This window comes from Ruditapes philippinarum, unplaced genomic scaffold (assembly GCF_026571515.1).
Source record: "Ruditapes philippinarum isolate M1 unplaced genomic scaffold, ASM2657151v2 ctg898_1_1_1_1, whole genome shotgun sequence".
NCBI lineage: Eukaryota > Metazoa > Mollusca > Bivalvia > Venerida > Veneridae > Ruditapes > Ruditapes philippinarum.
Genome location: NW_026865396.1, coordinates 242695 through 267322, shown reverse-complemented (window position 1 = coordinate 267322; position 24628 = coordinate 242695). Strand labels below are relative to the sequence as shown.

Here is a 24628-nt window from a genome sequence, read left to right as displayed (position 1 = left end):
ATGATACAGATTTGCTATGACTAGATAAACAGAAAATTATCATATCAGACTAAATTTGAGAAATATCAGACACTGAGCCATTTCTAACACATAGGTGATAAAAATACATGTTAGCCTTAAGAAACATAATATTATACTACACAATACTATTTACTATCAAAATGTATACATATATTACACAACCTCGTTTATCATTTGAAAACATGCATTACTTTCCTGCAATAAACAGCAAGTTTAACAATTCTTTGTTCACTTATGGCCAAATTTGGCATAGTGGACTAATTCGCTCTTGAAATGTATATCTATAACTCTACATTTACTACTTTGCCTTAGATTTAAGTTGCCTAAAATGCGCAACTATATATTTTAATAATTACTATAATTACATCTTTATCTTTTATTGGATCATAACTAGAGTAGAGATAAAAGAGTGGTCCGATGTTTGCTTACAGTTTAGGTAGAAATATAGATGCGTCACGAAGAGCCGACAATGAATCATGTATGTATTCGTGTGTAAATAAATATCATGACGTCATAACATGGCTGTCTTAATTTTTCGGAGGAGGATGTGAAACAGAACTATTTTGTAAATTTCAACATTACATAGATATCCTGATAGTTATTATCAAATATATGAATTAAAGGTAATATTCTTTATCGATACTTTATTTTTCACTCGTGTAGTACGTTAGTATTTGCCGTAAGCGGAAACGTTTGCGAAAGTAAAATAATCTAAAGTTAACTCATCACTGACATCAGTCATCTATTCAACAGTTCAATTTATCATCGATATTTTGTCAAAAGTGGTCAAGGGTCTTCTAATTAGAGTACTGGATGTCACAGAAGTCATCTTTGGAATTGTTTAAATGAGAGGAGTTTTGTGTTCCACTCAATCCATTGTATAAAATTTATTATTATTTATTTTAATAATTTGCAGGTTAACTGAATAATACTTAAAAGACTATATCTATAAGACATCTATGTTAGTGAAGTTGTGTCATTGGCTGCTAGGGTGACAACTAAGGTCCCCACGGTTACACATTTAAACATATTAGTTTCAATTTTCATTCGCAAACGTTTACAGTATATTTTATTGTTTAAACAAAATGACCATACAGTGTATTGTAATCGTTGCCGGTAATCATGAATTCTATCAATTCTAATTGATTTATTCCAAAGTAGAAAACGGAAAATGGGTGTTTACAAACCTCCACACAGCATCACTGTGCAATAATCGCTCATGAAATATTACATTTTTGGTTAAGTTCATTTTCCTTTGATGTTACTAAAGAGTGAAATGGGGATAAAATGCAGAAATGTGTGCCAACTCCCTTGCGATGAGCCTTGAACATAATTTTTTTGTACAATTATTGAATGGAAAGTAAGTCATCATTTGGCAACTCAGATACATGGTGTAGCATGGTATATAGAAGTATCACCATTTAAACTGTATCTTTCAGTTTTTACTAATCGTGTAAACGTTTACAAAAAAATGTAAATAAGGGGGCCTTAGTGACAACTGCATGTACAGAAGTTATAGTTCCTTGCCAAAGTGATATATAGCAACTAGTAATGGGTAACTGCTTGACAGCCTGCCAAGGAAAACTGCATTCTGGTTATTTCAATGTGGCTTACGGCTTACTGCTGTGGTCTGGAGGTTTATCTACCAAAACCACCACCACGACCAATTATGTCAAACCCCTCATGGTGTTTCCAATCTAATACAATGCTACTAAAGCTAATTACTGTGACATGAAATGTAATATATGCAACTATCTCCCACTGTCCCAATTAGGTGTCATGAGAGTGAAATCATCACCATTTGAAATATATGCTGTTCCACACCATACGTTTTTGCAGCAAGTTGGAAACAACTGCAATTGTAATTAATTTAATGTCTAGGAATACACGGTCTGTTTCAACTTAATACAAGTTCTTCATTTTGCATTCTTAAATCTCCATAGATCTCCATGTATTAAAATTTAAGCTATAAATATGCAATGATTTAGAACTGTGATTGAAAAACACATGGAGATATCAATTATATTTTAACAGTTTTATTTTTTGTTACAGGTCTACTTTATACATAACACTTATAAGGATTGATTTGTTAAAACAATAATCATGGCAAGTTACGGTAGAGGTTCGTTTGACCAGTTTTCATCTTATCAAGATACTGGATCTTCAGGTAATTAAAATTTTATTGTTTAAACCTATTGGTATAAGGAAACATGTTTGTGTCCGCCCCCCTGTATAGCACAAAATCAAAACCACACTGTGTTTGACAGCAAATATTTTAACTTTTATGTTATTGACTGAGGTAGTGAACCACTTAAATTGTCCTTTCATGACAGATAATTAAAATTTTAACATCTGTTGCACTTTTCAGTATTACTTAATGTTGGCGTTAGTAGAATATTCTACCATTAGAATAGACATTATCTGGAACTCGGCAAATGTGGGTTTTTCCTAGCTAGGTACACTCTTTTACTGTTTCTACCCATCACAATAGATTAGTCAACCTGTTGCGCTTATTTTCGAAGCTGAAACTGTAAAAGTTTGTTTGTACCTACCGATTATCTGGGGGGAAAACCCAAATATTCTTACTTCCGGAGTAAGTCTATTAGATTTTGAAATGATTAACACAAAAGAAATAATTTAAGTAAAAACATCTATTAAAAATAATAGGTAGTTAAAACTAAAGGGATGTCTCGTTCAGTTGATCATACATTTTTACAACATTTATGAAAAGATAATATTTTATTAATATAATTAACAAAAAAAGTTTATGGGTTCATACCTAGTGTTTATTTAATAATTCCATGATTTGTTTTGGATTATAAAAACAAAATTAACTGTACAGTTGTTGTTTTGTTGTTTTCACAGGTGGAAATGATAGTACCAGATTGGCACAGTCTGTTGGAAACAATATACAGAAAATATCTCAAAATGGTATAACATAGCTTTACTGTTGTTTATTTATGTTTCACAAAGGCTTTTATGTGTATAATATAGGATTTTAGAAGAGTCATACATGTTTCACATATTATCATACATGTTTCACATAAACATGTAGCTGTATGCCTAATACTAAAATACATAGTAGTATTTGTTGTAGTAAATATCATGTATTCATTTTATTCATAGTTCTTTACTGGTCTTTTAATTATTTTTTTTCTTGAAAAATTTATTATTGAACTTTAGATTACTACTGAATCCTTTGAGTATGATTAAACATATAAAGATTTTAGATTTGTTAGCTTACTCAGGTTTATCTTGGAAACAGTTCAGTTATAGGGTTAACTTAGGGTTATGTGTAATTTAGTATGCAGTGTATTAGGTAACATAGAATATATATATAGGATCAAAGAAATTCTAAGAAACGTAGTATTTCTCTATTTATTTCAGTTAAACAGTTGGAGAAGCTTGTTCAGCAGATTGGAACACCTCAGGATTCTGAGGAAGTGAGAGACAGAGTGTAAGTATCTACGTGGTACTGAAGAGTCAAGACTAAAGATCCACTGTTTACAATTTTCATGCTAAACTTAAACTAAAAACCGAAGGGAAACAATATTGTTTAAATGGTTGTAACTCAAAATCCTCAACCCTGTATTTAAATTGCTAGTTTGATTAGAATAGTTGAGTACACTGTCCTCTGACAGCTCTTGTTTACAAATAACCATTGCATTTTGACTAATTGAAAAACGTTACAAGAATCAACTGTGAAACACATGTTCTTGTTAAACTAAGGAATCGCCCAGCTTCACAGTAATTATGTTTGAAATAATTATGTTTGGATTGAAAACATTAAGATGAATATTAAATTTATGTGACAGTTATCAATGTTAATTTGGTCCTTTCTGTTACAGTAAAAAACCCTTGAAAACCAGATCTCAAAGTAAACCAGAATCCTCCAGTGAACTGGACATCTCATCAGGGTCCCGGAGTTTTCCTTTTTCTATTTTTCATTGGATAAAAATCCACAACAAAAACCGGAAAATTGACATTTAAGAATGTCAGTGCCTTTAAATTCTCAGTAAAGAGAAAACTGGGGAATTTTTCCACCCGCCTTAAACCGGACACTTTGGGTGTGGTCCTGACTTAATGAGTTTTTTACTGTATTTAATTTACACACCATTCTGTAATTGAAATTTAAATGTTTTGTTTTTTCAGTCATCAGGTTGTACATTCCACCAATGCCATAGCTAAAGATACAAATAAAGACATGCAGACACTGGCACATCTACCAGCACCTGCTGATACCCAACAAGCGGTATAGTTACTTTTTACATTCTTCTAAATTTCAATAAGTACAGTGGAACTTTTTTTAGTGGAACTTCAAATTAGTTGATTTTCTCGATGTGTTGAAGTAAAAGGAAAGTCCCAATTTTTCCCCCTATATATTCCTTATAAAAACCTATATATGAGTCGAAATTTTATGTTTCGAATTTTTCAATGTGTGACTGTCGAAGTTGTTACGCAAGTCCCTTCAACTTTGTCTTACCGAAGTTGTACTGTATATTTTTTCAGGTTATTATATTTTAATGAGTTCAAATGCAAGAATGTTGTTATTCACAAGTTTAGTGTTATGAAAAATTATTAATATATTAAATAAATCTTAATGTTTCATGTATACATCAATTGATTTTATATTTATGTAACTTGTTGTGATTGCACATATGAAAACTAAATAAACACAATTGTTTTTATATGTATGAAGGCTGTCTTATGTAATCATGTCATTGCATTAAAATTAAGCAAGATTTACAGATCAATGTGGGAAGTGGACTTATCTATGATGTATATGATATTAAATGATTTTGTAGATGATGTTAACTGTAATGTGACTGTGGTATATGCAAGTGTGTAGCTGCATTTATATACAAGATAATGATTATAGTATATTATAATAAGGTAAAGCACACCTTTGACCTGTAGATTGTCTGATGCATATAATTAAAGGTTTATTGTATTAGTTAATGATGATATAATGAAGTCAGCTTTTCCTGAAACCACTACAAGATTAACATATATGATGTCAGTCATGGACAATACAATGAAATCAGCCTATCATGAAGCTAACAGTGAAATTATTAGTTATGTTTATAATTCTGAATATTTTAGCGGCAGTTAAAGATGCAGAAAGAACGTTTAACTGAACAATTTAGTGACATCCTAAAGAATTTCCAGACCATTCAGAGGACGGCAGCAGAAAAAGAACGCGCCAGTATTTCCCGAGCGAGAGCTGCGTCCAGTTCTAACTATGTAAGTATTTATTATGTTTTAATATAGGTAACTTGCATAGTTAAATGTTGTTACAATGTTTAGAAAGCTTTGCTAGTTAGTTTGTTGCTTGGAATGTTGTTGGTTTTTTGTATGTACATGTTTTTCCATTTATATATAAAAATATGCCAGCTAGATTTGCTTTTCTCCTTGTTAAAGGACAATGCATCCTTTTCAATTAATTAACAATGCATTAAAACATTTATTTTCAATAAAATATATTTTTTATGTCTGCACTCATTAAACTTTAGAGAAAAAAAGCATATATATAATGTAGGTACCTTTTCTGACAAACAAAAATTAACTATAACTAAATTTATGTAGAGTCAACATCGAGGCCCGTTAATAGATTTCTCGGTAAGTAGTTGTATGATCTTAGAGTTTCTAAATCTCTCCTGGAGTTTTGTTAAGGGAGTGCTTTATAGCTTCTAACTTTTGTTTATGCCACCACTTGCTGTTTCTTTTTACATTCCAAATTGTTTAAAATATATCTCCTACATAGTTCACTTTAATAACGATAGTTTATGGAAGAATGAATCACTATACCACTATACTGTGCAAATCAACCATGAACTTCAGATTCTAACATCAGGGCTCTTTTCACAGGTTGGGGAAGCAGCCCTGCCCTTAATTTTTGGGGAAAATAATAAGAAATATTTGCAAAAGGGGAAGAATAAACTTGATGTAAATTTAATTTTTTGGGAAAATTGCATGATTTTAAAGAAATTTTCTTTCCGGAAGAAGCCCTATAACGAGCCCTGCTATAGAAAGGTAAAAAAGCCCTGAACATGTTTATGACTGTATGATGCTATTCAGCTAGCTAATGAATGTTAGGTAATTTTACTTAGGTGCCCAACCATGCTTGAAAGGGCAACTGATGTTTTCCTTCCTCCCTTCAGTGAAGCTGAAGAGTCACCATTAATTATGACCGTTAAACTTTCAGTGTTGGTTAAGGCACAAACAAACAAAAATAAACACCCTTTTTAGCTCGACTATTCAAAGAATATGAGAGCTATTGTAGTCGCCCCGGCGTCGGCGTCAGCGTCCGCGTCGGCGTCTGCGTTGGTTAAAGTTTTTTGTAAAGTCAAATATCTCAATTATTACTTGAGATATTCAATTGAAACTTACAATACTTATTTATAGTAACAAGCTACATCAGATTGACAAGTTGGATAACTCTGCCTACAATATTGACAGAATTATGCCCCTTTTTAACTTAGAAATTTTGGTTAAAGTTTTTTGTAAAGTCAAATATCTCAATTATTACTTGAGATATTCAATTGAAACTTACAATACTTATTTATAGTAACAAGCTACATCAGATTGACAAGTTGGATAACTCTGCCTACAATATTGACAGAATTATGCCCCTTTTTAACTTAGAAATTTTGGTTAAAGTTTTTTGTAATGTCAAATATCTCAATTATTACTTGAGATATTCAATTGAAACTTACAAATACTTATTTATAGTAACAAGCTACATCAGATTGACAAGTTGGATAACTCTGCCTACAATATTGACAGAATTATGCCCCTTTTTAACTTAGAAATTTTTGGTTAAAGTTTTTTTGTAAAGTCAAATATCTCAATTATTGCTTGAGATATTCAATTGAAATTTAAAAATACTTTTTTTTATAGTAACAATGTACATCAGTTTGCAAAATTGCATAACTCTGCCTGCAATATTTGCAGAATTATTTGCCCCTTTGAAACTTAGAAATTTTGGTTAAAGGTTAAAGGTCTTCAAATATATTTACTTGAAACTTAACACATGCACAGCACTTAGGGTCATAATTGGAGGGTCATAATTGTATGTCACTGACCAAGTTCCATAACTCTATCTTGCATTAAGGCTGATTCATATCCCCTTTTCTACTTAGTCTCTTGGTTAATGTTTACATGCAAGTTTTACATATCTCAATAACTATTTAAGATATTTATTTAAAACTTCACATATGCATTTAGGGTCATAATTGTAGCTCACTGACAAAGATCCATAATTCTATCTTGCATTTAGGCTGATTTTTCTCCCCTTTTTCAACTTAGAAATTCATGGTAAAGTTTTGCTTGTAAGCTGTTATCTCAATAACTACTGAAGGGTTTGTGCCTTTTTTGGGACAATTTTATGCATTCATAATAATAAAGCAGTTATTTACTTGATAAAACATCTTAATAACAAGCCTTTGCACCTTTTCTGTCAAATTAATGTATTCATAGGTAATTAGTATTATTATACTCAATAAAACACCCTCGTGACATTACCTTCCAAATAGTCAAGCCAATACTGTATAATTAGACTCTCTCTAAGGCCTATAACATGAATTTATAAAAAAAAATTAGCCCTTTGTGAACTTAAAAAATTTAACATTATCAAGGCTCTTTTACTATCAAGCACTTAGAATAGTCGAGCGTGCTGTCCTACCGACAGCTCTTGTTAATATTCCATTTCGATGATTGACTGCAAAACTGCAGTAAATTATATGAAATAAAAAAGGACTTACAACAGTTTTGTGATCAGTCCTTGATTTAATGTTTTGTATTTTTAAACACTGTGTTTCGGAAATTGTTTATTTAAAAAAAAAATGATATCTTATAATTATATCAACAACTTAGTTTGCATGTTATAATACAAAGTTTAAGTATTTGTTTGGTGAAACTTTTCTTCTGTTAATTTTTGGCTTCTGAAAACTCCTAACTGAACCTTGAAAATTTAAAAAAAAAAAGGTTTCCACCATCAGCTTAGCTTTAAGGGCACCAGACAGATAAGATTTTCATCAAGCAGTTAAATTAGAAAGTTGCCGTACAAGCTGTACAGTGTATGTGATATTTAAAACAAAAAGTGAAAAGATTGTCCATATAAATTTAGACTTCTATATTGAAATTATGAATTAAACAGTTTATTGTAAACTGGCTTAATTCTGCATGGCAATGTGTTTACCTCCAACCTCAAATGAAACCTATTTTGTCTATGTTACAACTTTGATAATATAATAATATATCTGTGAAATGAATGTATCTCTAATGCCTGAATTTTAGACAACTTTTAAATTATTTAAAATAAGGTTATTCAACTTGTTGAGAATTGATATACATGTAATTTATGATACAATAATATATCATTCTATCTTTTTACTGCCTGCTTTTATTTTTGTTATCAGTTCTCATGATGTACTTCTTTTGAAGTATTTACTGTTATGCAGGGCAAAGTATTAACTGTTATGTAGGGCAAAGTATTTACTGTTATGCAGGGCAAAGTATTAACTGTTATGTAGGGCAAAGTATTTACTGTTATGCAGGGCAAAGTATTTACTGTTATGCAAGGCAAAGTATTTACTGTTATGCAGGGCAAAGTATTTACTGTTATGCAGGGGCAAAGTATTTACTGTTATGCAGGGCAAAGTATTTACTGTTGTGCAGGGCAAAGTATTTACTTTATGCAGGGCAAAGTATTTACTGTTATGCAGGGCATAAAAATGGTATATTTATTATTATTATTATTATTATTGTTATAATTATTATTATTATTATTGATTTATTATTATTATTTGGGATATTGCTTGTTTAGAAAGGTTATACAACAAAAGTCTGTGTGATAAACTTCATAAGGGGATGTTTAAATTTTCATAACTTATGTGTATATAATAACTGTCTTTTTCAAAGTTTATCAACAAGTGAACTTCTTGATAAAAGAGGGGTTTAGACCCCCTCAAAATGTTGGAGGTTGATAGACTGCATAAAACTGCATGCTGGGCTGGCTCTGGTAACAGTCAAATGGTTTGTTGCCACTCACACACAATATGTCAGGCTTGAGTTGGAGGAGAATCATTTATGTTTCCTTTTTTTGCTTGGCCAATATGGTTATCTCTCAGGTATTGAGGGTAAACAAAATCTAAACATTTACAAATTATGTTTTCAGTAAGCCACTTAAGATAAAATTAATTATTGTGCTTTAACTGATGAAAATAATTTTGAATAGTATAGAGAGAAATAAGGGCATTTCTGAAGTGCAAACTAAATTTATATGTACGTTGTTACCTTTGAAAAGTGAAAATAAACTTTCCTCCCTCCTTGTTTTGAATAACCGTCAACTTCTAATTGTAAAATATTTCCTTTTATTCATAATAATGAGTGTTGTACTGTGAATCAGGCGATCTGAATTCAATTCCCAGACAGTACAGGTCGCTTTGTGATTGATCATGAAATCCTTTCTACGGGCATTCACATTGTACCTTTGCTCTGTCATGTACAGAAGTTATCTGTTCCTTGCGAATGTGAAGGCAACTACATGTAGTACTGGTAAACTGCTTGACAGTCTGCCCAGGAACGATGCAGTGGCTAAACTTTCTTTGTGGCTTACTGCAATGATCCAGAGTGAAAACTACTGAGTGAAACTACGAACGCTACCGCCAAATAAAAATTATGTTAAATTGATCTTACAGTGATGTTTTTTCTTCTTCATATTTCACTCATACTTTATTGTTACCTGAATATTTGAGAGAAAAAAAAAATCTTTCTCTCAATGGATACAAATCATCAAAGCTATTCATTCCATAGAAACAAATATTCACCTTCTTTATCATATTATGGTGTAAGATGCATGCAAGTTCCTAGAGAAATACCAGGAAATCACCCTGGAAGGTTTTAATATACTCAGATTTCCCACAGGATTATTGTAAATTTTTATTGCAAGTGAATAATGTTTAAGTTTGATTTATCATAATTGCATTTAGATAATTCATTGAATAAAGAATAAATGATATAATTTTAAGTTGTTGAAATATTTAAATATTATTAGTACATAGTGTTGTAATTTAAATTATGCATGATTAAATGACCATACATGTACATGGTATTCTTTACATTAGTATTTAGAAACCTATGGGGCGCCCGTGGCCGAGTGGTTAAGGTTGTTGACTTCAAACCACTTGCCCCTCACCGCTGTGGGTTCGAATCCCGACAGGGACTTTGGATTCTTTCATGTGAGGAAGCTATCCAGCTAGCTTACGGAATGTCGGTGGTTCTACTCAGGTGCCCGTTCGTGCCTGAAATAATGCACGGAAGGGCACCTGAGGTCTTCCTCCACCAGTAAAGCTGGAACGTCGCGATATGACCTATACTGTGTCGATGTGACGTAAAACCCAAAACAAACAAACAAATTTAGAAACCTGATATACTTATAGGCTGGTTTATTTTCAAGTTATAGCACTTTATAAAGCACATGAGTAAGCAAATATTTTTAAATAAAATTATAATAATAATAATAATATCATAAAAATCAAGGCATAAAGCCCTTTGTGATAAGTAACCTAATTTTTCCAAAAAATCTTTAAAGTAAGATATTTTTAATGTAAGAAATATTTTATTTTTTTTATAATGCAGGTGAAACTTTGAATGTTGAATGTAAAACATAACAATATTGCCTATTTTTATCACCGAAATGCTGCCCTGTTTTGAAGGGACAACAGGAAATATCTGTATAATTTTACAAGTTATGGGTCATTTCTGGATGTAGCTCATACATTGTACCATAGGCTAGTTTAAATACACTTATTTTATTCATTTTACAACATTTTTTCTTTTAGAAGATTTTGTTAAGTTATCATAAAACATTACAAAAAGTATGGACTCAAGAGGACTCAAGAGGCGTTCTGCTTTATTTTACAGTTATAATATTATGTTGAAGAATGAAAAAAACAATTTCTGGTTAACAACTTACTATAACAAGTAAGTATACTGAGATAAAAAGAGATATTTTAAGATTTTAAAACACCCGTTTTGAGAGCCTTATGTAAAAAGAGGAATATCTAGCTTTCATCACAGTAAAAAAAGATACATTAATCATTGATGATATAAAAAAAGTTATAATTTTGTATTTTCAGTCTGGTTTTGGTGATGAGCCACAAGATGACCAGTTTTCTAAACAAGGGTAAGAATATAAACTATTGTAAATGTTAACATGAATAATAATTTGCCAATGTTATCAGTCATCACATCTGCTACATGTCTATAATAGACATGTACTGCTTCCAAGTTTAAAATGTCCGTTAATATTTTAATCCTTTGTAAGCCCAGTTGCTCATTAGTGAGAATATTATTGATATGGACAGTTTTGTTTGCGAGTTTGAATCTCAGATGAAGCACATGGTGTTCTTGTTTTGTTTCTTAAAAGTAAATACCATATGTCTTGATATATACATTTTGCAGGTTATTATTGCAGTTACAAATATTATCCTTTGGTACACTAAAGATATAATGTAAATAATGTATATACAGATACTGTTTGATGACTGTTTGAAATTTAAATGAAAGGAAAAAAGACAGTTGTTCAGAATGACTCACTTGAGCCGCCTCACGACAAAACCAACATAGTGTGTTTGCGATCAGCATGGATCCACTCTGAGACCAGCCTGCGCGTCAGCGCAGTCTGATCAGGATCCATGCTGTTCGCTTACCAACCCTATTACAGGTAGAGAAACTGATAGCAAACAGCATTGATCCTGATCAGACTGCGCAGATGCACAGGCTGGTCTGGATCCATGCTGGTCGCATGTTGGTTTTGTCATGACATGGCTCACTTATCTCTGGTTGGCACTTATTTTGATATTGTACATTGCAGGTATTCACAAACAGCCCAGGTGTTACAGATGGAGAATGATGTTGACCTTGAAATGATTCGGGAGAGAGAATCAGCCATTAAACAGCTGGAGGTAAATTATTTCTTAATTCTTTAAAATGCCAGAGGTAAATGTTGACTTGCCTAAATCCTGTGATATAGAGAAATGTCAGTCTGTACATTTTGAAGACCAGAATTTTGATGTATGGGATTTACTTTTAGCTGTTAAATAATTTTGTGCATTTCTCTGCAGTTGAAGTTATGTCATATTTGATTTGATGTTTTTTTTCCTGGCATATGCTAGTAGTTCCCCCCTTTTGCATATTACGCAGTCTTGAGTCATGGCACTATACTTTTAGCTGTTTAATTTTTGTCATTTCTCTGCAATCTCTTATGTCATATTAGTTTTGATTAATGTTTTCTCCCTGACAATAGTTACCTCCCTTTGTACTGAAGACCCCATTTGCTAATTTAATATGATTATATGAGCCGTGTCACAACAAAACCAACATGGTGAGTTTGCGACCAGCATGGATCCAGACAGCCTGAGTATCCGCTCAGTCTGATCAGGATCCATGCTGTTCGCTATCAGTTTCTCCACTTGTAATAGAATTGGTAGGCGAACAGCATGGATCCTGATCAGACTGCGCGGACAAACCCATTATGTTGGTTTTGTCATGACATGGCTCATATATTTCTATTAGTAGTTATGAGTCCTTTGAAACAGGAAGTAGCTTCTTGAAAGACATCTTACAAAGTGATATTGTTTGAATACTGCTATTATTTATTGATCTGAACAACTATATACATGTATTGATGATAGTAATCCCTATATCCTATATCAATAATTATTCATACACAATGGAGGTGGAAAAGGTACTCTTTGATATATTTTTTTCCAATTAAGATCTTAATCTGTCATTCTCATTACTTAAGGTAGTCTTACTGTAATGCTTTTCTGCCAAAAAGTTCTAACATTGGCCAATATCGTAGCAAATTAGTTATTTTTGGAACATTATTTTTTACAAAATTTTAGGCATTAGATTATTTACAATCACTCATCCTTTTTCGCTATAAACTAAATTCCGGTTATAAACAGTTAAAAAGTATTGAATACTGAAGATTGTGAAAGATAACATTCCTAAAATGAGCGAGATTTTACGATATTGGCAGATGTTAAAAAATTTTTGGTGGGAGAGCATTGCAGTAAGACTTCCTTAAAATACCCAACTTGTTATCTGTTCTCTCACTTTCTCTCACACTCTTTCTTTTATTCTTTCACACACACTAACATTTTATATTTTATGTTTGTAGAGTGACATTATGGATGTTAACCAGATATTTAAGGACTTGGGCATGCTGGTTCATGAACAAGGAGAGGTCTTAGGTAAGATTTTTATGCTCTGATGATGATGGGGTTGGTCGGTATATATGTATTTCACCTCTTTCTTGTCCAGTAAATAACTTGAAAGGGAGTTAATCATGTTTTATGAAGCATGGAAGGGACATTGCTTATGGCCAGTAGATGACCCCTATAGATTTTGAGGTCAGAAGGTCAAAGATAAAGGTCACAATGGCTGATCAATAAATAGGGATAACTTTGGCCTACAGTACTAAAACTGGATGTGGATCTTTGTCATGGTTGTTAGCTAACTCAAAAAAGATTTTGAGGTCAGAGGTCAAGGTCTCTGTGGCTTTGACCACTAAAATATGTTTAACTAATAACTGGAGAATGCTTTGTTTTACAGCCTTAAGATTAAGTGTGGAGGTTGTTCATGTCTAGTAGATGATTTTGATCAAATAGCAATGTCATAGTGGCACTACGTGTAAAATCATTGTCCCATCATTTAGGAAGAACAAGTTTTATTCTTTAGGGGCATTGCCCATGTCAAGTAAATTCTAACTATTTTTTTGAGATAATTGGGTTAAGGTCACAGTAACATTTTGTGTAAATTCCTTTAAAATGTTTTAAATTAATTTGCAATAAATACTCTCTTAAACTTTATATAATATCATGGTCATAAACTTACATTTTCATATCTCATATTTTATCAACACACAGATAGTATAGAGGCGAATGTAGAACATGCTACCATCCACGTAGAAGAGGGCACAAAACAACTGAGTGCCGCCAGAAATTACCAGGTACGTAATTGAGCCGCGTCACGACAAAACCAACATAATGGGTTTGCGACCAGCATGGATCCAGACCAGCCTGCGCATCCGCGCAGTCTGATCAGGATCAATGCTGTTTGCTATCAGTTTATCTACTTGTTATAAAGTTTGTAAGCGAACAGCATGAATCCTGATTAGACTGTGCGGATGCGCAGGCTGGTCTGGATCCATGCTGGTCGCAAACCCATTATGTTGGTTTTGTCATGACGCGGCTCATATGTATTATCATTGTGAAATTATCTTATATCTATTACTTTATTATGACAGTTTTTCATCAAGTATTATCATATTTAATGTTAGTGTAGATTTTTTCCCTCTTCTATAATGTATATCATGTTGTTGTAAACCAATTCCAAAGCATGATAGAGGAAGCACAATTAATAGCATAGATGTTTTGATTTATTTTATCTTACGTAAGTTTTTGTTCATAGAAGTTATCCTCTGACCTTTTTGAGTAAATTAAGCAGGGCTCTTGATCTCCTTTTCTTAACGCCAATATTTGGCACCATCTCCTGGTAAAAAAATATTGAGTTGTTTTGTTTTTTTTGCTAGCAAAATACGGCCCTCAATGGCAATCATAATTATATACAAGAATGGTCAAGTGTTAGTTAATTGAATTGTCTGTATGCTGAATGCCACCAGAGTTTAATCTATATTCAATAAAACTGCTAGAAACTATCTTTTTTGTATATTTTTAAATATAAGTCTTGTTTATATGTGCATCAAAATTGCCAGAAATTCACTCTACAATTGGAAAACAATTTGAAAATTCCCCCTACTACAACTACAAGTACACATACTGTTCACCCAAAAACAGAGAGAGAGAGAGATAGAGCCCTGTCATGTTTAGTTGTGTAAAAGATACCAAGTCACTCATAAAAAATGAAATATTTTGTTTATTCTGTCCAACACAATATTGTTGTTTTATTTCTAAATGTATTTGCACTTGATCGTCAATGTAAAGGCACTAGAAGATTATAGGTAGATGAACTTTTCTAGCATAAAAAACTGCTAGGGTGATAGGTTGAATGAAAAATGTTTATTTAAAGTAAAAGCCTGTCGTTTTTTACACTCCAAAATACTAGTGAACATTATGATTTGGTAATGCTATCAATAATAATACTGCAGTGTAATCACACCTTAAACTGTGGTTTCACAAAACTTTGATCAGTATTTTTCAAATGAAAGACCTATCTTTTACAAAGGATAGCTTTTTAACACAATACATGTGAAGTCAGTTTTCAAAACATACTTCACGAAAAGGTTAAAAAATATATCAGAATATGGATTAATAATGAAGGCATCTGATAATCAACCCCCTTATACCATTCTGTCCATTCTCACAGCTTTATTGTAATGTCTAACTTTCAGACGCCTGATAAATTAAAAGTTAAGCCATCAGTTTTTGTGCTAGAAAGTTTATCAGATATGTTGTGAATCCAAATTCATCATTTTATGTTCTGTTTATCCTATTTATTTATTTTTATTTTCAGTCGAAAGCTAGACGAAAAAAGTGTTGTCTCATAGTAGTGTTGTTGGTTATATTAGCTATTGTTGGTATAATTATAGCTGTCACAGTATCAAATAATAATTAGAGTGAAAGGTATACATGTTTATCATAATACTTAATGTATCAATTAATAATTAGAGTGAAAGGTATACATGTTTATCATAATACTAAATTTATAAAATTATGATTAAGAGTGAAAGGTATGATTTGAGAGAAAGGAATAAATGTTTATCATATACTTAATTTATCAAATAATAATTCGAGTGAAAGGTACACATGCTTATCATAATACTGAATGTATTAAATAATGATTAGAGTGAAAGGTATGATTAGAGTGAAAGGAATACATATTTAACATATACTTAATTGATTAAATAATAATTAGAGTGAAAGGTATACATGTTTATCATAATACTTAATGTTTGATTAGAGTGAAAGGTATACATGTTTATCATATACTTAATGTATTAAATAATGATTAGAGTGAAAGGTACACATATTTATCATAATACTTAATGTATAAAATAATGATTAAATGTTTATAGTGTACTTAATTCATAAAATAATGATTAGAGTGAAAGTTAAACATGTTTATCATAGAATTATTTTATCAAATAGTGGTCAGAGTGAGATATACATGTTTTTCATATAATGATAGTGCCAAATTAGAGTGAGTATCATACATGTTTATCATATACTTAATGTATCAAATAGTAAGTGAAAGCTGAAGATGTTTTATCATATATTTATTGTATCAAATAATAATTAGTAAGTTAAAATTATGAAACAATTTAACTTAACAGTTTATTTTTGATCTCTTTTTTTGTCACAGATAATGATTTAAGTGAAAGGTTTATACATGTATATATATTTTTTGATTTATCACACACTTTAATTATCAAACACAAATATAAGAATGATTACACATTATATATTATTGATATATTGAGTTTACCTGACTTTTAAAAGATGTATTGTTGATCACCTGTACTAAAGGTATCATTTGAGCCATGTCATGACAAAACCAACATAATGGGTTTGCGACCAGCATGGATCCAGACCAGCCTGTGCATCCGCGCAGTCTAATTAGGATCCATGCTGTTCGCTATCAGTTTCTCTACTTGTTATAGAGTTTGTAAGCGAACAGCATGGATCCTGATCAGACTGCGCGGATGCGCAGGCTAGTCTGGATCCATGCTGGTGGCAAGCACACTATGTTGGTTTTGTCATGGAGCGGCTCAAAATTTTATATAATTGTTTTGCTGTACAGTCAGTACATACATGTAAATTGAAAATTTCACTGAAAATGATGAACAGATTTGCCCGGATTAAATGATGGACAAGTTCATTGAATACATTCAACATCGTCAGGGTTAATCACTGTCTCCCAATCTGTGTTATACACAAACCACTTTGAGTGTTGTATGAAAATATATAGGATGGAATTTGACCATTTTGTCAAAGTGCCAATGCTTATATTCATAGCAAGTAATAAGGGTTTCAGACTGTTATTACCTTACTTGTCGCCAAAATGGATTCAAGTAACAACAGCAAAATGGAATTCTTCTATATGAGGCTGCTGTAAAGCTAGCTTTTGGAAGGTTGGATATTCAAAGTGCTCATCCATTCCTAAATTGATGCATTAAGTGGCATCTGTGATTTTCCACTATTAGTAACTGAAATGTCTCGATTACTGGGTATGACCAAAATGCAAGAAAACAAAGAGGAGAAACATAATAGATAATCTGAAATGTCTGAAATAGGACCAAAACAAAACAAAATAAGAAACATACAATTAAAACGTGTTTGTGTACATAATATATAAACATTGATGTATATTATTATTTATAAAGATTGTTGACAGGTTATATGACCCTATATAAATGGCTATTTGTAAATAGAACCCGAGCTGCTCGGCGAGGGTTATATTGCAAACAGCTGTTTATATACGGCCATATAACCTGTCAACAATCTTTATAACAAATTTATATTACAAAGTAAGATTTCTTCAAGAATCGACAGCAGCCGTGTATATAAAACTATATAAACATCACAATTATCCAATGAAAAGCGACGTTACAAACGTGCAGTATTATTAATATATATATATATATTTATTTTTCAGTCTCAAACACGTAAGAAGCGATGTATTCTCGTGATATTTCTGTCAGTGATCATTATCATCGTTGCACTCATCATCTGGTTAGCAACCAAATAGAATGTGCTTGACAACGCAAACACATCATCATCCTCCTTGGTTACAGTTGCTAGGATACAAACATGCCTGTTGAACAAACAATATTCAGTACATGTATATCATTAGTGAATCAAGGATATGTCCCAGAAACTGATTTGTGTTATATTTATTTGTTAATATATATATGTTACAGATTAAATTAAATGATTCTTTATGAATTGTTGTTACAATAAAAAAAATAGTCACATTGGGTTATAAAATTATGTTTAACATTTTTCATAATTGTTCATAATAACACATGTCAGCAGCACACCTCAAGAAGATGATAAATAATCAAATGATTTACTAATATATCAAAATCTCTCTTCAAATACATAAAATAAAATAAATAAATAGAAATGTCACTTTAAAAAGTGCATATTTTTCAATTTATTACTTTAAAAAACAGACAGTTATTTTTTTTATCTAAATATACCTTCTTTAAATATACTATAAATTGTCTTTTCTATTTTTTTTTCTGCAGTTACGTTAATTATGCAGTAGATTATGCAAAGAAAATACATGTTTTACTGACAGTTTTGTCAACATTCTTTCTTGAATTAAGTGGTCAATGATAATGAACAAATGACATCAATATTAAGCAGATTATCTGGATTATGTTGAAATTAATATATAGAAGCTACTGAGAATATTTAAGAGAGGAACATTATATAAGTTTATGATGGCAATATTGGTTTTACATTTATTGTTAATATTATTTTGATTTAAAAGTGAAAATCTTTAAAGAAATTTATAGAACTTATGTCCGAGGACAGAATTGTTTTAAGACATGTATACTAATAGCTGTTTAGTATGATGAAAAAGTTTATCACAGACCATTGCCGATTTTGCAACTCCTCAAAAAAATGGTATTTTACAGCCTTGCATATATTTTTGACATGACGTCATTTGCGTTATACAAACATGGTGTAAATAGTGCGAAATGTTAGCGTTACATTGTAGGCGTGTTAATGAAAAATGATCTTTTTTCACTTCAAACACTCTTTATTTTTGGGTATGTGATAAATAGAATATTATATTTGAGAAGGTCCGTTACTAAATTTATTGAAGTTGTTGAACAAAGTCATATGCTCACCAGGGGCTATATATATAATTTTATTCAACTTGTCCAATAAATTCAGTATTGAACCTACACTGATTTAATATCATCTATTTAGGGCATTTCATTTTACCAGTCTCATTGATGAAAGGTTGTGAGATATTCCTACACTTGTTTATAAAATATATGAGCCGCGTCAAGACAAAACCAACATAGTGCGTTTGCGACCAGCAGGGATCCAGACCAGCCTGCGCATCCGCGCAGTCTGATCAGGATCCATGCTGTTCGCTATCAGTTTCTCTACTTGTAATAGAGTTGGTAAGCGAACAGCATGGATCCTGATCAGACTGCGCGGATGCGCAGGCTGGTCTGGATCCACAAACTATGTTGATTTTGTCGTGATGCGGCTCAATTATAACAATTATTCATTTAAACTTTATACATGCATGGTAGATTTCACTAATGGTAAAAAAAAAAAATAATAGCAAGGCCCTAAATTTTTTTTCTTTCTGGAAGATGATAAAGATAAATATATAATAATGTGACTAAGTTACCACGACAATGTTCTTCTAAATATTGATGACAGTACTATGTGTTCTTATTCTAGAGAATGTGTCACTGTATGTGCACATTATCATCTGTGTACATTGTTACTAAATCTGTACACTACAGTGTGCATATATGTACTGTTAAGTGTTCACATTATTATTTTATTAAGGAGATAACTTTTGAAGTGTACATGTACATTATCATGTGTATTGTTTTACTAAATGTGTACATTATCATATGACTATGTGAAACTGTGCATACACATAACCATTCATATAAGCGCTATTTTGTGTACATTATGTTATGTATTTGTACTCTGTACATTATCATACATATGTGCACTATTATTCTACATTATCCTATCAGTATGTTTAATCTATATGTACATTATCATTTTATAAATGATAAGAATGTATGAACATTATCGTGTAATCACACATATATGTGTGTATATTAAAATCAGTTGTTTTTTTATCATACATTATTTTTTAAAACTTTTGTAGCGGGGACTTATGTAGTCAGCTTATTTGTACATGTGATTTATTATAAAGATATCCAATTATATGACATTTGTTACATCCATCCAATAAAGTGGTATTTAAATGGCATTAATTGTTTTTGAAAGTGGAAATGAACATGTGAATCTATTTAACCATTAAAATGCATGAATAAAAAAAGAACATTGTCACCAGTTTAGAGCCTAGGTAGACTCGTGTACATGTAGAGTGAACAAGCTTTATCTACCAATTTTCAAAGTTTTATTTTAATATTTCAAGTAATTGATAATGAAGAGATTGGTGAAATGGAAGTCTGGGTAGGTGTGTTTAAGAAATTCAGCAAGTGTTAAACTTTGAGATGTGTGTATTTTACATGTACATGGTATGACAGTAGCATCACCATTAGGTATAAAGTCTGGATTTGTGTGTTGCCAAATTGTTGTTGTCATGGTAACTTGAAAAAATGTTACAATCATGTATTATCATTTTCAACTGAAAATATAATTTTAAGAACAAATTTGTTGCAGAATAGATTACTTTAGCAATTTTATTCTTTAGTTTGAAAAAAAAAATGCACAGAAGCTTAAAATTATTATTTAGTTTTCTTTTCTTTTTATTCTTTTGTATTTATTAATTGGATACTATGCTTACATAAAACTATGCCCATAGGTTGTATACTGTATTATGTTAATATAAATATAAGGACCATTTTTATTTACTATATGTTAAATGCACGACTTTATTATAATATCAAACATATTTCCATCATCTTATAATGAGACACATAAATTTTATTTCTTTGGTGGAAAAAATAGAGTTTTAAAAAAATGGAAATTCTTGCTAAAATACTGATATAGTATATAATATTTGAAGATACTCAATTGCCTCCCTTGATGCTAGAAAAATTATCTTTGACTTAATTTGTATTCCTTTAGGTTCCTTAATTTAAAAATGGTTAATTCAAAGGACTGGTAAATAATTATTAAGATGAAAACATTGTAAATTTTGTATCAAGTTAATTTGTTCATGAATGGAAGTGTGAAGATGCATAATAAAACTGTCTATAAGAATTTTGCCTTGTTACTTTAAGGTGATATGTAGAATATCTGACAAAAATACAACAAAGATATAATTAGAATCATCAGAAATAAAATCTGTTTGTCATGAACTTTATAAAAGCTGGTTCAAATTATTTCAGGCTTTTATCCTACCAGTCCAAATGCATACAAGTCTTATACTATTGGTTACTATGTTTTATCGTTATTTGTCCAAAAGTCCCAAAAATATGTATTTAGTTTGTGCATATGATTTAGTTTTTGGCAAGTCTTTTACGCCAATAAGTGTGAAAAAAGTGTTAAATGTATTTATGTATATACATGTAATATGGTAACACAAGTTTACCCTGAAAATGGTTAAACAAGATGAACAAAATTTTGAAAATAATACCACGAAAGTTTTCTGTCAATATTCATGAATATTTATGACATACATAATTAAATGCATGACACAGTGGTCATGAATAATTCATTACAGAGAAAATTGTACATACGGCATATATGTATTGAAAAATTGTATCATATGTTTATATGTTTATGTATTTACTGTTATATTATTTTCTTTATAACTAAAAACACTTATGTGCAATGCTTTGTTTACTCTTTATTTAGTTAACTTGTTAGATAATAATATTGTAGTGAAATTATTAAAGGGACTCCACTGCTGTTTAAAAGCCTAAAAACATAACATTTGAATTTCTTACATAAATAAGCTGGGGCACTTTAAGCAGAAATATATGCAAAGATAGAAATATACTTTAAAATAAATTAAAATCGTATTTTTATGATTTTCTTAGCCCAATTTGAGTGAAAAGTGTTTAAACGCTTTTCATTTTGGGTCATTTTTTTACAATTTGAATAATTATTCTGGAAAAATGAAGTGCGCAAAGATTAGTGGTCTAAACCTACATCAAATGGTACATTTATCTGGAAAAAATACTTTCAGTCCCATCATGTCAAAAAACCTCAGTGGAGTCCCTTTAAACTGCCGTTGGTAAATTAAACAGATGTTAGTTTATTAACAATAGCTATTATTTTTCATAATGTCTGTGAAATATGGGGTTTTGTCAGTGAGATTAATAATATCTGTCATATTTTGCGGTTCGGATCGGAATATCCGTCCCTCGGTGACCCGCCCATTGGGCGGTAACGAGGCTTGCCGAGTTACCGCCCATGGGCGGGTGACCGAGGGACGGATATTCCGATCCGAACCGCAAACATATGTCAGATATTTTTTCTTGCATGCTCTACCATATTCCATTATATTTTAAAGTCTTTATCTTTATTTTCAATGAAAATTTATAGCATTAAAACCGTAACTACTTTCATTCAACAGCGTATGAATTACAAAATCATTCATAACGGTAAAATGCGTCATCTTTATCGTGCCATTGTACAGCACGCGACTCATCTGGAACCCCCCATGCCAGATGAAATTTCCGGCATGGGTAAAACTAACGGAAACGCCAGTCTGATATGCAAGAAATTATTTATCTCATTCACTGTCTACTAGTTAATGTGAAAAATTATTTTTTTGTTTAAACTTGAATTTTTTTTTGTGAATATAGAAAATGTCTCATTTGGCGTTGAAAACTGTTTCCTTGTGATACATGTTAATTTGACATATGGCATGAACAATTATATCTTCTCAGTGAGATATATTTTCTATTTCATTGGAAAGAAACAAAAGAGCCGCGTCACGACAAAACGAACATAATGGGTTTGCGACCAGCACAGATCCAGACCAGCCTGGGCATCTGTGCAGTCTGATCAGGATCCATGCTGTTCGCTTACAAACCCTATAACAAGCAGAGAAACTGATAGCTATCCATGCTGGTCGCAAACGCACTTTGTTGGTTTTGTCATGACACGGCTCATATGATAACTTGTGTGACCTCTACAATAAAAGGTCACATACATGTATAGATAAGACTACAGTCAAGTTAAGAAAGCAAAATCCATAACAAAATTACGACTCATTTTCTCTCTGCGAAAGATTGATATAGCAAATATTTATTATCAAATTTTAAATAACTATTACTTATTAGGGGTGTACATTATTTAGAATTGAGAGATACATTTCTTAGTTAACATGATATATATCTCTGTTTAGTGATATAAAACTCTTATTTAGTGATGTTAAATCTCTTGTTTAGTGATAAAAAAATCTCTGTGCTAAAATGAAAAGAGTGTACAAATGTTTTTGTGTCATTTTATCTTTTGTTATGAGTTTGTTATTGAATTTTATTATGTTAGATTTATAAAACTAAAGGGCAAATGTCTACTTCTTTGACCACATTCCATTTTGTCCTCTCTCCACATAGAACACCAAATGTTATTTTGAATGAACCATAGAAAATTTATTCTGTCTTGTATCTAAATACTACCTACATTTTCATCTAAACTCCGCCTTCATTTTTATCTAAACCACGCCTTCTTTTTGTCTATAGACCGCCTACATTTTGTTATACGTTTGTTAGTGTATAGGAAAAAAGTCGATAATTGAAAATAATTGATAAATGTCTGGTAGAAGTCTTTTTTATGAAATTCCTCTTAAATAACTTGTAAAGTTCTTTACTTAGCATTCAAGTTCAAAGATTTCCAGGAAAGACATAGTTTAGATTTCTAAAATGGTTGTATAGTCTGAATAATAGAGATATTTAATTTACTTATTTGATTTAATTTATGTATACATGTAAGTAAAATCCTACAATAATGATGACCTTTACATGATCTTACATGTTGAAATCTTGTTGCACATGTGATAACTTTGTTTAATTGTATAACTTCGTCTTTAACACCAAGTAAATGTAAATGCATTATTCGTCAGTTTAAGAAAAAAGTTCATTTTGTAATTTAAATTTTGCAACAAAAATTTTTATTAAAGGTAAAAAGTTCTTATACTTAATACTATGAATAGATTGTCTAAAATACCGGGTAAATAGAAATATAAATAAATAAAAGCTTATCATATGAAACAGATTTCATTACTTTTGTCTCTCTATTAAAGGGAAGTAATAATTTGTGAGGTAAAGTAAATGTTTTCCTGAGATGTAGCAGTTATTTCCCTTGTTTTGAATTATACTTAACGGGTGTATAAATTATGTTGTTATTTCATTAAAATAAAATGGACAAAAACTGCTTTTTTCCTGACACATTAATATAGATGGATATCGAGAAATAAAAAGTATAAATTATCATAGTTTCTTATTTACTATTTTAAACCCCTATTTCACACAGATCAAGGGTTTGTATGGGCCTGGGACATATGTCATTTTAAATCCCTGCATAGACAGAGAAGGAAAATTTAATCTAGTGCAGAGAATTTTCTTAAACTTGGCATGATTAATGGAGATCATAATTGAAACAATTTAATGAAAAAATAGGGATCTCCATCCTACTATTTAGTGCCTCGAATAATGCACGGGCTGTAGAGATGACAATGTTGCCGTGACCAAGAAACTATGTGTAACAATTAAAAGATCATTTGATTTGTAATATCTGTTCACTTTTTCCCATCGTATTATTTGACCTTTTAGAACTCGAGTCCCGGCGCCAGAATCAAATCATGTTTTGTTTCTTGTATGGTTGACTTAGTAGGATCATGCAAAATACTTATTATCATCTTGGAAGATTAAGTCTTTTTAGGT

The 24628-nt window shown here is 31.2% G+C and overlaps 1 protein-coding gene across 2 annotated transcripts; it reads left to right on the top strand.

Moving 5' to 3' along the window:
* Positions 1-497: 497 nt before the first annotated feature.
* Positions 498-24178, top strand: LOC132728840 (syntaxin-12-like). Of its 2 annotated transcripts, XM_060714522.1 has the most exons (13): positions 498-644; positions 2074-2188; positions 2887-2952; positions 3409-3478; positions 4174-4273; positions 5125-5265; positions 5608-5640; positions 11163-11209; positions 11900-11990; positions 13211-13283; positions 13959-14041; positions 15565-15674; positions 17707-24178. In XM_060714522.1, exons 2-12 carry the CDS (start codon positions 2125-2127, stop codon positions 15664-15666), a joined length of 870 nt encoding a protein of 289 aa, XP_060570505.1. In that variant the 5' UTR covers positions 498-644; positions 2074-2124; the 3' UTR covers positions 15667-15674; positions 17707-24178. The 2 variants fall into 2 exon arrangements, with proteins under 2 accessions (XP_060570505.1, XP_060570506.1); XM_060714523.1 differs by lacking the exon at positions 5608-5640 and having other exon boundaries at positions 499-644.
* The last annotated feature ends 450 nt before the right edge of the window (positions 24179-24628 follow it).

Coding starts and splice junctions, on each gene's coding strand:
- LOC132728840 (XM_060714522.1), top strand. CDS start 2,125: ATGGCAAGTTACGGTAGAGGTTCGTTTGACCAGTTTTCATCTTATCAA. Junction 2,189..2,886: donor TCAAGATACTGGATCTTCAG/GTAATTAAAATT, acceptor TTGTTTTCACAG/GTGGAAATGATAGTACCAGA. Junction 11,991..13,210: donor CAGCCATTAAACAGCTGGAG/GTAAATTATTTC, acceptor TTATGTTTGTAG/AGTGACATTATGGATGTTAA.